This window comes from Muscardinus avellanarius (genome assembly GCF_963383645.1).
Source record: "Muscardinus avellanarius genome assembly, chromosome: 5".
Lineage (NCBI taxonomy): Eukaryota > Metazoa > Chordata > Mammalia > Rodentia > Gliridae > Muscardinus > Muscardinus avellanarius.
This window is the reverse complement of record NC_137790.1, coordinates 2225709-2238620: the sequence shown is the minus strand read 5'-3', so window position 1 is coordinate 2238620 and position 12912 is coordinate 2225709. Positions and strand designations below refer to the sequence as shown.

The 12912-nt window shown below is 50.6% G+C and overlaps 1 protein-coding gene across 2 annotated transcripts in view; it reads left to right on the top strand.

The window, feature by feature from the left end:
* Nucleotides 1–2350: 2350 nt before the first annotated feature.
* The window catches only part of TRAPPC10 (trafficking protein particle complex subunit 10), a gene marked incomplete at both ends in the record, with an annotated part of 62285 nt that continues 51723 nt past the window's right edge, over nucleotides 2351–12912 (top strand). For both annotated transcript variants that reach the window (XM_080696344.1, XM_080696343.1), the window contains one exon: nucleotides 2351–2420. In XM_080696344.1, coding sequence (XP_080552470.1) covers nucleotides 2351–2420 — 70 coding nt within the window. The remainder of the gene's footprint in view (nucleotides 2421–12912) is intronic.

The window sequence follows — 12912 nt, the reverse complement described above, 5'->3', positions numbered from 1 at the left end:
TGTTGTGTGTGTATTGCTGGGAACTGAAACCAGGGCCTCCAGGCAGGCGCTTTCCTACTCAGCTCCACCCCAGCTGCCTTCTGTTTTGAGTTTTTGTTTTTTCTTCTTCTTCTGGATTGATCAAATATTTTCTATTATTTCATTTTATTTCTGTTATTGGTTTTTCAGCAAAACCTTTGTTCTTTTTATTTTTCTCCTGGTTTTGCTTTAGGGCTGGAAATATGCATCTTTATGGTATCAAAGTCTCCGTAGAAGGCCGGGCGTGGTGGGCGCGCTTGTCATCCCCGCGCTTGGGAGGCTGAGACAGGAGGATCGCGCAGGTTCAAAGCCAGCCTTGGCTACTGAGTGAGGCTCTCAGCAACTTAGTGAGACCCTGTTTCCAAATAAAGTATAAAATAGGGCTGGGGATGTAGCCCGGAGGTAAAATGTCCTTGGGTTCCACCCTCAGTACCACCAAAAAAAATAGGGCTGAGAGGGTAGCTCGGAGGTTGCATGCCCTGGGTTCCATCCTCAGTACCAAAAAAAAAAGAAAAGAAAAAGAAGTCTGTGTAGAGTCACTGTGATATCTCTTCCATCTTCCTGTCTAGAACAGTTTGCTTTTCCCACTGCGCACCTGAAACCTCACACTATACCTGCGAGGACCTTACAAATGTGTAATAGCCTTTGTCCTCCCTCATCCACACTCTTGTTGGCTTACCTTTTTTTTTTTTTTTTAATGTGGAACTGGGGATTGAACCTGGGGGCACAGCTACACTCCAGCCCAGCCCTGTTTGATTTTTTATTTTGTCCTCACTGAGCTGCTCACTAAGCTGCTCAGGCTGGCCACAAATCTGCCATCCGCCAGTGTCAGCCTCTCAAGTCACAGGCGAGCGCCACCACCTGGATGGCTGGCTTATCTTTTAACTGTAAATACATTTAGAACCATCACAGGGCTGGGCACGGTGGCACACGCTTGTAATTCCAGTACTTGGGAGGCTGAGACAGGAGGGTCACCGGTTTGCGACCAGCCTCAGCTACTCAGGAGGCCCTCTGCAGCCTAGTGAGACCCTGTTTCAAAATAAAGAATAAAAAATAGGGCAGGGGCTGTACCTTGGAGGTTAAATCCCCCCCCCCCGACCCGAAAAAAAAATGTTTTACACAGTCAGTTGCTTCTTTCTTTTTTGGCAGTACTGGGGATGGAACCATTTTACCTCCGAGCTACATTCCCAGCCCTATATTTTTGTTCTTTGAGACGAGGTCTCACTGAGTTGCAAAGGGCCTCACTAAATAGCTGAGGCTGTCCTCAAATGTGTCACCATGCCGGCTCTTAGCCATATATATATTTGTGTGTGTGTGTGGTGTGTGTGTGTGTGTGTGGTACTGGGGATGGAACCTTTCTATCTCTGGGCTACACTCCCAGACCTATTTTATACTTTATTTGGAAACAGGGTCTCTTAAGCCAGCGCGGCTGGCTTCGAACCTGTGCAATCCTCCTGTCTCTGCCTCCCAGGCTTAGGGATTACGAGCGTGCGCCACCATGCCCGGATATATATATATATATATATATATATATATATTAAAACAGGGTCTAAGTTGCTGAGGCTTGCCGCGAACCTATGATCCTCCTGTCTCAGTTTCCCAAATACTGGGATCATGTACACAGGGCAAGCCCTGCTTGTTTTTATATTCTCAAAAAAACAAACACAAAGTGTAATCGGACGTGGTGGCGCACGCTTGTAACCCCCGCGCTTGGGAGGCGGAGACAGGAGGATCGCGCTGGCTTCAGACCCTGTTTAAAAAAAAAAAAAGTATAAAATAGGTCTGGAGGTACAGCCTCCAGGTAGGAGAGTTCCATCTCCAGTACCACCAAAAACAAACAAAATAAAAAGTGTGGTCTGAGGCCCACACTGTGGCGCGGCACGGGCCTGGCCGACCCAGGGAGCGTCGGCTACTTTTCGGAGCTCGCGGCGCCCGGGCACAGGCTCCTCCGGCTGCGCGCGGCCGAGCGGCGCTCCCCGCCCAGGGGCCCGCCCGGCCGGGCCGGCCGCCGCACGCTCGCTCCGCTCCGCCGCAGGCAGGGCGGGCGCCGGCAGGGGAGCCCCGAGCCCCGCCCCGCCCCCGCCCCGCCCCCGCCCCGCCCCCGCCCCGCCCCCGCCCCGCCCTCGCCCCGCCCTCGCCCCGCCCTCGCCCCCTCGCCCCGCCCCTCGCCCCGCCCCGCCCCGGAAGCGGTCACGCGGCGCGCCGGGCCGGAAGTGGACGCGGCCGGCGGCGGCCTCGGGCGGCGGCGGCGGCAGCTGCGGGCCGGCAGCGCGGCTCGGCGGGCTCGGCGGCCCATGGGGCGCGGGGGCGCGGGCCGCTGACGCCGGCGCCCATGGACGCCGCTGACAGGAAGCCGCTGCCGCCGGTGGTCTACACCATGGAGAACAAGCCCATCGTCACCGGTGAGCGCCCGGCCAGGGGGCGCGGCCTCCACCTGGCGGGCCGCCTCGGCCGGCCGACCTCCGACCCCGCGCCGGCCCCGCCCAGGCCTCCTCCGGGGAGCGGGTCTGGGGCGCGCGGGGCGCGGAGGGGCGCGGGCTGCTGGTGGCCCCGCGAGCGCCCGCAGGCGCTGGACGCCGCAGAGCCGAGCCCGGCTCGCGCCCCGCCGGCGCGCTGCCCCTGTGCCCGCCCGGTCTTTTCTGTGCGCCCAGTGTGCATGCCACTGGGTCTCGGGAAAAGAAAACAGCCTCTCTTTTAAGTGTCACTTCAGAACTAAAGACTTTGTGGTTTGTGGTACTTGGGATCGAACCAGCGGCATTCTACCTCTGAGCCCCCCCCCCCCTTAATTTAAAGCCAGGTCTTGCTAGTTTGCCGAAGGCCTTGCCGAGTTGCTGAGGCTGGCTTTGAACCTGTGACCCTCTGTAGCAGCCTCCCAACTACTGGAATTGCAGGCATGTGCCACCACGCCTGTCTAGAATAAAATAAAAACAGTAAGGAACAGGGAGCCGATAGGAAGTGTTGAAATGTTGGCTGACATTTTGATGACTTGCAGAGCGTGCTTTCAAACTACAGGTATGAGCATTCTCGACTGTTGGCATTTTCTGTAGTTGCAAGACTTTCGCGGCAGCTCCTTTTCCTGAGCCGTCTTCCACTCTGAAAGGAAGCCAGAGGGCTCCTTGTTGGGCAGGATCGGGCGCGGAGAGCCCGCCGGCTGCGAGTGCCCAGCCCTCCTTTTCCTACTTTAATGAATGGGCACGCCTCCGGTAAGTTTCCTCTTGTCACACCCTTGAGGAACTGTTTGAAGTTCGAGTCGTTTCATCTTTAGAAGACGGTGTTTCTTAGGGAAGAGGATTGTCTTCACTCACAGTGGGAGGCCGCAGAGTTCAGCAGTAGCCCTTTTTCCCGGTCCTATTCTAGAATGTTCATCGACTGAAAGTCTCGCTGGACCCTGCTCATTCTCTCAGAGTGGATAGATGCGGCAGAGCTGGCCCGGAGGCCACTCCCCAGTGCTTCCTCACTGCGAAGAAGACGGAGCTTTGCTCAGTTCATGTCCGGGTTCAGTGTCTTCCAAGTCATGGACACTCTTCTCCAGTGGGAACATTTCCCATAGGCATTCTGGAAATGGCCTGCTGAAGAGAACGTGCCTGACTCTGTGGGATTCTAGAGGTCCAACTGTCCAGGCGTAGTGATCCCTGCCTGTCACCTCAGTACTTGGGAGGCTGAGGCAGGAGGCTCACAGGTGGAGGACAGTCAGCAATGGAGTGAGACTCAGCCTAGTGAAACTCTATTTCAAAATATAAAATAGGAGCCGGGCGTGGTGGCCACGCTTGTGATCCCCGCGCTTGGGAGGCGGAGACAGGAGGACCGCGCGCGTTCGAAGCCAGCCGCGCTGGCTCAAGAGACCCTGTTTCCAAATAAAAGTATAAATAGGTCTGGGAGTAGCCCGGAGGTAGAAGGGTTCCAGAAACCCCAGTGCCACCACACACACACAAAATATGTGTGTGTGTGTGTGTGTGTGTGTGCGCGCGCGCGTGCGCGCGTGCGCGCGCGCGTGGGCTGGGAGTGTAGCGCAGCGGTAGCATGTCTCGGGGTTCAGTCTCTCAGTACCACAAAAATGACTGAGTTCTAGAGCTTGTTATCTACTAGTCTCAGAGGATGCGTGTAATGGTTAGTTTCACACACGTCTGCATGACAGGCCCCGGCCGGCCAGTTTCCTTTCCCACAGGCTTTCTGGGACACCCTGCACGGGTGGAGGTTGCTCGTGTTTGAAGTAGCAGAGCGAGCGAGTGCTGTACTGATGGCGTCACAGTCTTGAGAAGGGTGCCCTTCAGTCCTCGGAGTCTCAGTGGAGTGGGTCCAGAGAGCCAGGCGTGGTGGCACACATCTGTAATGCTCAGACCTGGGAGGCCACCCTCCCAACAATGTGGATTAGAGGCCAGCCTCCGCAATTTAGGGAGATGCTGTTTCAAAATGAGAAAATAGGGCCGGCGCTGTAGCTCAGAGGTACACTGGCCCTGGATTCAACCCCCCCCACTTTCATTAACTTTCAGAGAGAGCTCACATAGGAAGTTTGGCGCGATGGTTCACACTGGAGGTTTCCACGTGCCTAAGGTACCGGTCCTGGCGCTACGTCATTCCGTCTTTGTTTCCTCTTTTTGGGCGGCATGTTTGGAAGAGGAGCTGGTGTAAGCTGCAGAAAGCCTGGGAGAAGCCACAGGGTTGACAGCACAACTTCTAAATGTTAGATCCTCAGTTCTGTAAGGAGAAGGCACTTTTTTCAGAAGCTTGTCTTATTTGTAACATTCTTAGTTCCGGTCCCTTTGAATATTTATCCAGCCACTGAACTCTTATGAGGGTTGTGTTCATTTAAAAATGAAAGCAGAATTTATACTTATTATTTATTTATTTTTGCAGTACTGGGGGTGGAACCCAGGGGCATTCTATCTCCGAGCAACACCTCCAGTCCAATTTTTTTTCCCTTTATTTTGAAACAGGGTCTCACTGAGTTGAAAAGGGCCTCACTAAGTTGCTGAGGCTGGCCATGGACTTGGATCCTCCTGTCTCAGCCTCCTGAATGCTGGGATTTTAAGTGTGCACCACCATGCCCGGCTTCGTAACAGTTTCTTTTAATAGAACATTTTGTTTTAGTGAAAATAACTAGGTTTAGACCTTCTAAGAAGTCTATGAAATGTAACTGATTTAGGTAAATTTTAGTAACTTGTACTAACAGGTAACATGTGGGCATGGGAAGAATGAAAGATTCCCAGAGATTGGGGTAAGTAGAATAAGTTATTACCTGAAAACCTCATTGAGTTGTTTCACTACTCCGAAGCCACCTGGTGAGGGCGAGCTCGGCAGGGCGTAAGCCAAGGCCAGTTAGAGCTTGTCCATCACTGAGGACCGCATCTGAACGTACAGTTACTGAAGCTACTGTGAAGGGCTGAGGATGTGTCACGTACTCACAGCAGTTTGAATACCTTTAGTATAATTTATTAATCATGAAAAATGCTCAGTGAAACTGAAACAAGTCCAGAGGATCCATTTGTTCTAAATTTAAGGTGTAGCTTAGCTCCCCTCCCGCAGGGGCAGTTCTCTGAGAATAGATTTGGGCTTTTGACTTAGGACATGTTTCTTCTCCAGCTGTCTCATTGAGGGCTTTCCTTTGTGACTGGGCTGAGCCAGCACACATTGTCGACCTGGAGCTACGGAAGGCCTCGCCAGCGCAGTGGGCTGGGGGTCCACACGGCCCGGTACCTTTGCTGCATCCCTGTGTCTGGGCTTCCAGGTCTGATGCCATACAGAAGGGGAACAGGCAGCAGAAACGAGAGCATCTGGAGTGCTTGTGCAGTGCTTGTACCTGGTTCGACTTTGGGCTTTCCCTTGCAGGCTCTTTTTAAATTTGTTCATAGTAGAGCTGGGCGTGGTGGCGCACGCTTGTCATCCCAGCATTTGGGAGGATGAGACAAGAAGATCGTAGTTTGTGGACAGCCTCAGCTACTTAGTGAGGCCCTTTGCAACTCAGTGAGACCCTGTTTTGAAATAAAGAATAAAAAATAGGCTGGGGAGCCAGGTGTGGTGGTGCATGCTTGTAATCCCCACGCTTGGGAGGCGGAGACACGAGGATTGCGCAGGTTCGAAGCCAGCCTTGCTGGCTTAGGAGATCCTGTCTCAAAAAAAAAAAAAAAAAAAAAAAAAAAAAATATATATATATATATATATATATATATAAGGTCTGGGAGTGTATCCTGGAGGTAGAAGGGTTTCCAGGAACCCCAGTACCACCAAATAAATAAATAAATAAAAATAAAATAGGGCTGGGAGTGTAGCTTGGAGGGAGAATGCCCCTGGGTTTCATCCCCAGACCTGCAAAAATACAAAAACAAAACCCAAAATAAATAAATTTGTTCATAGTAGTTTTTTTTTAATCCGGTCTCATAGTGTGGTGCTTGAGAGTAAACACTCAGTTTCAGTACCAGCAAAGGTACTTCTTTCCTTCATTTATTTATTGGCACTGGGAACCCAGGGGCATTCTACCTCTGAGCTGTACCCCAGCCCTTTTTATTTTGAAACAGGGTCTCCTTAAGTTGTGGAGGGGCTCACTAAGTTGCTGAGGGTGCTGCGAACCTGTGATCCTCCTTTCTCCGTTTCCCAAGTATTGTGATTACTGGTGTGTGCCACCACACCCAGCCAGCATATGTGTGTGTGTGTGTGTGTGTGTGTGTGTGTGTGTGTGTGTGTGTGTGTGTTTTAATTAATCACATGCGTGTAGGTTTTGGTCCGTATTGAGTTCTCAAGCTGTAGGGGACCAGTGATTGGGTTCCCTACCTCCTCTGGAAGTCTCTGCTGCAGTTCGTGGACGTTTGTAAGGCCGGAGCGAAGGTACCACAGGTGTGCACGCTTGCTTTATAGGTGCGTGCTCTTTCTGTGGAGTGTGGTCACAACAGTTGTGTCTTCAGGGCATGCCCTTGGCTGCACAGAATCTCTGCAGACCTCATCTGTGAAGAGGCCAGGAGGGGGACTTCCGAGGTGCTCTGGAGAGCTGGAGTGTGGTCAGTGCAAAGGAAATTAGCTTCTACAAGATCCCTGAATTTTCTCTTCTCACGATGCCTTTAATGTCCCAGTGGGTTCTTTGGAGCATTTCTAGGCTAAAAGGAAGCCCTAATCAATTTTCAAGCAGTTAGATCCCAGTAATTTATTAAGGATCGTATCCTAGTAGTCACAGGAGGGTTTTTCTGCCTAGAGCCGTTCCTCTCCTGTCTACAGTGTCTGTGCAGATGATCTTGCCTGGTCACAGGCTGCTCCCCAGGGCCTGCTCTCCACCAAGCCGCTCTACAGACCAGCCTCGCCTTTCTCCTCCGGTGCCCACCTTTGTCCTCCTCCCTTAACCGGAGTCACAGCTTGTCGTATCTGCTCATGTGAACTGCATAGCTATCATAGCACTTTGCCTAGAGAAATTTGACTTTAAATTACAGATGGATGACTTTGGAGTTTTTTTTGTACTAGGGATGGAACTGGGGGGGGGGGGTTCTACTTCTGAGCGACACCCCCAGCACTGTTTTTTATTCTTTATTTGGAAATGGTCTCAGAGTTGCGGAGGGCCTCACTAAGTAGCTGAGTCTGGCCACAAACCTTGAGCCTCCTGTCTCAGCCTCCCGAATGCTGGGATGATAAGCGTGCGCCACCGTTTATAAGTCTATTTTTCTTCCTCTTGCACTTGACATTCAGTCTATTAGCAAGTATCATTTTACTTATCTTTAAAATGTAATTGGAAGCTGGGTGTGGTTGCGCATGCTTGTAATTCCAGTACTTCGCCGAGATAGGAGAATCACAGGTTCGTGACCAGTCTCTGCAACTTAGACCCTGTTTCAAAATGAAAAGATGAAATAGGGCTGGGAGTATAGCTCAGAGGTAGAATGCCCTTGGGTTCAATCCCCAGTCCCCCTCTTCCCCGGTTAGAACCTGGAGTCTAACCATTTCTTAGCTTTACGGTTGCTTTCTTGTCTTAGCCACTCTCGTGTTACGGGGATTGTGGAGGCCCCAGAGGTGTCCCTGGCTCCCCGCTTTCTCCTGGAGAGGTCGTGGCACGCACATGCTCCTCTCAGGCCCCTCCAGCGGCTCACCCTTCTCAGTAACCTCCACAGGGTTGGGGCGCAGCTCAGTGGTAGCTCTTGCCGAGCCTCATGGGCCCTGGGGCTCAAGCCCAGCACCAGAGCCAAGCAGCAGCTCCCCTCCAAAGCCCTCTGAGATGCACACCCCAACACTGGCCTGCTGCCCACCCCACCCTGCTGCACTGGCCCCGCCCGCCTGGCGGTCCTCTTCTCCTGACTTCCGGGGCACAGTGGATTCCCTCCTGCCTTCTGGTGTTTGACATCATCTGTTTTGTTCGCTGCTGTTTATGGAGTCTTGCGTAGTTCTTGGCACACGGTTGGTGCCGAGTAAGTATTTGTTGAGTAGATGAAGTAAATGAGTTAGCATTTCTATGAAGGAAAGCCCTGCTATGTGTCTTTAATGCTTCCCAAAGACCCTCCCCCTCCCTCCCTCCCTCCCTCCCTCCCTCCCTCCCTCTCTTCTTTTGTGATACTGATACGAGGGATTGAACTAGGGGTATTCTACTCCAAGTTAATAAGCCCTAGCCCATTACTTTTCATTTTGATACAGGATCTTGCTAGGTTGCTGAGAGTTTTGCTGTGCTTCTGAGGCTGTCTTCAAACCTGCAACCCTCCTGTTTCAGCCTCCCAAATGCTGGGATTACAGGTGTGTGCCACCATGCCTGGCTAAACTTTTGATGTTATAACATTTTTTCATTAAGTACAGTAAGAGCTGTGTAGAAAGTGCTTGGAGATTTTGACTCCCGAGCACTCCGAGTTGTTTTTAGGTAAATACTGTGCACAGAGTTTTGTTTTCTTTTTGCAGTACTGCGGATAGAACCCAGGGGCATTCTACCTTGGAGCTGCACCCCCAGCCTTATATTTTATTCTTTGTTTTGAAACAGTCTCACTGAGTTGCAGAGGGCCTAAGCAGCTGAGGATGTCCATGAACCGTGATCCTCCTGTCTCAGCCTCCTGAATTCTGGGATTACAAGTGTGCACCACCACGCCCGGCTTTGCGCTGAGCTTTTTAAACAGCCCCTTCTCTGTTTGGACTTTTTGGATTGAGGAATACTTGTTAATCCAGTAAAGAAGCAAAGCTAACTAGTGCACCAGGGAGTACATTTGAAGACTTTGGAGCTGTGTTTAATTTAGTTTTCTTTACCGTAGTTAGTAGACATTTAACTGTAAGACAAGCTGAGTTGTTCTGGGGTCCCAGGCTGGGCTTCTGATGGGTGTGTTAGGGTGAGGGAGAGAGCTGTCTCGTGTGTGGAGGAGGCCTAGAAAGAAGATACACCTCTAACTCTGTAAAACTGAGTTTTACTCTTGAATTAATTTATTTGTGGTACTGTGGGACCAGGGGCGTTCTACCTCTCAGCTACATCCCCAGCCTTATTTTAAATTTGGAAACAGGGTCTCACCAAGTTGCAGAGAGCCTCACTCAGTTGCTGAGGCTGACTGTGAACCCGCAGTCCTGTCTCAACCTCCCAAGTACTGGGATTACAGATGTGGGCTACCATGTTGGCTCAAAATGGAACTATAAACCTTAGTAAGTTTCTGTTTCACAATGAAAAATAAAAAGGGTAGGGCGTGTAGCTCAGAGGTAGAATGCCCCTTGATTTAATCCCCAGTACCACAAAAGCAAACAAAACAAAAGTATGGAATCTAGAAGTGGAATTGCTGGGTTAATGGGCGAGAACAGTTTAACTTTAGAAAGTTCCTTCTGAATGACCTTGCAGAAAGCAAGTTGTAGGAGTCCGGTATGGTGGCTTGCGCTTGGAATCCCAGTGCTTGGGAGGCTGAGATAGGATTGCAGGTTCACAGCCAGCCTTGGCAACTTACCCTGAGTGAAAAATAAAAGATAGGGCTGAGGGTGTAGCTTAGAGGTAGAACACTCCTGGACTTAATTGCCAGTAACACACACACACACACACACACAGAGTTGTATTCCTTAACACGAGGTAAAATTAGTGTTTTTGCTTTTTTGCCAGACCATTGGATTGAGGAAAAAACTATCATAATTAAAAGCAAAGGTGGGCGTGGTAGCACATGATTGTGATCCCTGCAGCTTGGGAGGTGGAGACAGGAGGATCACGCAGGTTCGAAGCCAGCCGCGTGCGCTGGCTTAAGAGACCCTGTTTCCAAATAAAAATATAAAAATAGGTCTGGGAGTGTAGCCCAGAGGTAGAAGGGCATCCAGGAACCTCAGTACAACCAAAAAAAAAAAAAAAGCAAAAACAGCGTTTTGAGTTTTGATCAATATACTACAATTGTACAAATACTGGGACTGTTACTAAATTTTTTGAGTGTGTAGCCATGACAGTGCAGTTTTAGAACATTTTAAGCCATTTAGAAAGTGCCCCGTGCTTTGTTAGCAGTGGCTCCCTGCTCCCACCCCAGCCCTAGCTGCCTCTGACACGCGGTCTGCAGATGGTTTCTGTGGACGGGATGGTGGAGGCTGGTTGGGCCGCCCTGTCCCCGCCTTCCGCAGTGCCTCTGCGCCTGCAGAGCAGTGCCCCGCTCTGCCATTCCCTGGGTCGGTTGGTCGCCCTGTCCCCAGCTGGTTTCCACTCTTTGGCCCCTGTGACTGCTGCCGTGAACACACACAGGCGTGTCTTTGTGTGGACATGATCTTCATTTTTCTCGGGAAGGTTCTAGGGTGAGAACGGCTGTGTCCCGAGGCCTGCTCGTGTGTGAACGCGAGCAACCTGCGGGCTTTTCCCCAGCAGCTCTTTCTGGTTAACTGTGGTGCTTGCGCCCTCCCAGCCTGGACCTCCCAGTCTGGACCGCTTACCGCAGCCGTCTCCCAGGTAAGAAGCAGTACCAGATCTTGGTTTTAGTTTGCATTCCCTCGGTTCCAGTGATGTTGAGCGCCTTTGCTTGTTCTTCTTAGACATTGGGGTATCATCTTTAGTGACTTGTTGACTTCAGCCTTGCCCTTTTCCTTGTATTATTATTGAGCTGCAAATGTTTATTCTTACTGGGGGTTGAACCCAGGAATCTTCTACCTCTGAGCTATACTTCCAGGCCAGTTTTATGTTTTTATTTTTGTAACAGGGTCTCACTAAGTTGCCAAGGCTGGACTCAAATCTGTGATCTTCCTGTCTCGGCCTCCCAAGTACTGGGGATACAGATGTCCACCACCATGCCCAGCTTGGGTGTGTGTTCTTATCAGACACATGATTTGAAGATATTTTCTCCCAGTTTTTGATGTGCTTTTTTATAAACATCTTAATTTTGATGAAGCTTAATTATAAATTTTTTCTCTTATAGATTGTCCTTAGGTGTTTTATACAAAAACTTTGTCCAACACATAGTTGTTTTAGTGTGCATATATTATATGCACACTAACATATATTAGTGAGGTTCTTTTTATATATTTATTACTAATTTTACCTATTCTGAATAATCTGTTCATTTATGCTTACCTTAATATTTACAAGGCATAGTTAAAAACATCTAAAAGCAAATTAGGCAAGATGTGGTGGTGTACGCCTGCGAGGCTGAGGCAGTAGTATCACAGGTTCAAGGCCAGAGTGTGGTAGCTTAGCGGAACCTTGTTTCAAAATAAAAATAAAGGGCTGAGGGCGTGGCTCCATGGTAGACCCCCTGGCTTCAATCCCCAGTACCACCAAAAAAAGAAAAAAGAAAACCATAAAAGTGGATTGGAATGGCACTAGGAAAAACCATACACTTCTATTTTGTATCACCTATCTTCACAGAGCTGTCTGAACAAAATTACAAATCAGGTGGCTTAAAACAGCAGGCAGGCAGTGCCTCCAGTGCCGGAAGCAGAGGTCAGGAGCCCCGTGCCAGCTGCACGCCCTCCCCGGCACTGGTCCAGCCTCTGTCTCCGTGGCTCCAGCTTCCCTGGTGTTCATGGCCTGTGGCGGCATCACAGTGTCCCCTTGTGGCCTCCTCTCCTGTGTCTTCCTCCCAGTGCTTTCTCTCTTGCTGATGCTTGTCACTGCCGCGGATTTAAGGCTTAAGATGACGGGCAGCTCAGTAATCTGGATGAGCACATCTCCAGATCCTGTACAGTTACCTAATTAGGTCGCCAAGACCCTTCTGCAGATAAGGTCACATTGAGGCGCTCAGGCTCCGAGACTAGTGCGCACCTGCTGTGCGGGCCGCCGCAGCGGGTGGCCTCAGCCACCGCAGCCCCGGGGCGGGCATCTGGGCCAGCACTCCCCGTGTCTCGCTGATGGTGTGTCTCCGCCTCTGAGAAGCACTGTCCTGCCTGACCTCTCGGATGGCGGGGGCACGTGTTCCTGGCCTCTGGGTTTTGGGCTGGGTGTTGACAGTGGTGGGCCGTCTTTTCCAGAGGAGGCGAGTCCACCTCTCATGCCCCCGCTGCCCTTCCTGGGGAATTCATGCTGTTATTCAGCTTTCTTGGTGTGTGCCACACAGTGTTTTAGTTGTCAGTATTATTTTAGACCCTTGTTTGTAAAGAAAAAAAAAAAAAAAACCTTGAGTAGGGAAATGAAGAAATTGAAGACAGCTTAGACCTTGGTTTCACTGGGAGCCGCTGTTTGGAAGTTCCCTCTTTTCAAGTGAGGCCTGCTAATGTTTAGGTAACTGCATATGTTTTAGAGGTGGAGTCTTTTTTTTTTTTTTTGGCGGGTCTGGGGATGGAACCCAGGGGCATTGGACTTCTGAGCTATACCACCTGCCCTATTTTTTATTCTTTATTTTATTTTATTTTTTTTTTTTGTGGTACTGAGGGTGGAACCCAGAGTCTCTCTACCTCCAGGCTATACTCCCAGACCTATTTTTGGAAACAGGGTCTCACTAAGTTACTGAGAGCCTCACTCAGTAGCTGAGGCTGGCTTCGGACCTGTGTGATCCTCCTGTCTCAGCCTCCCAA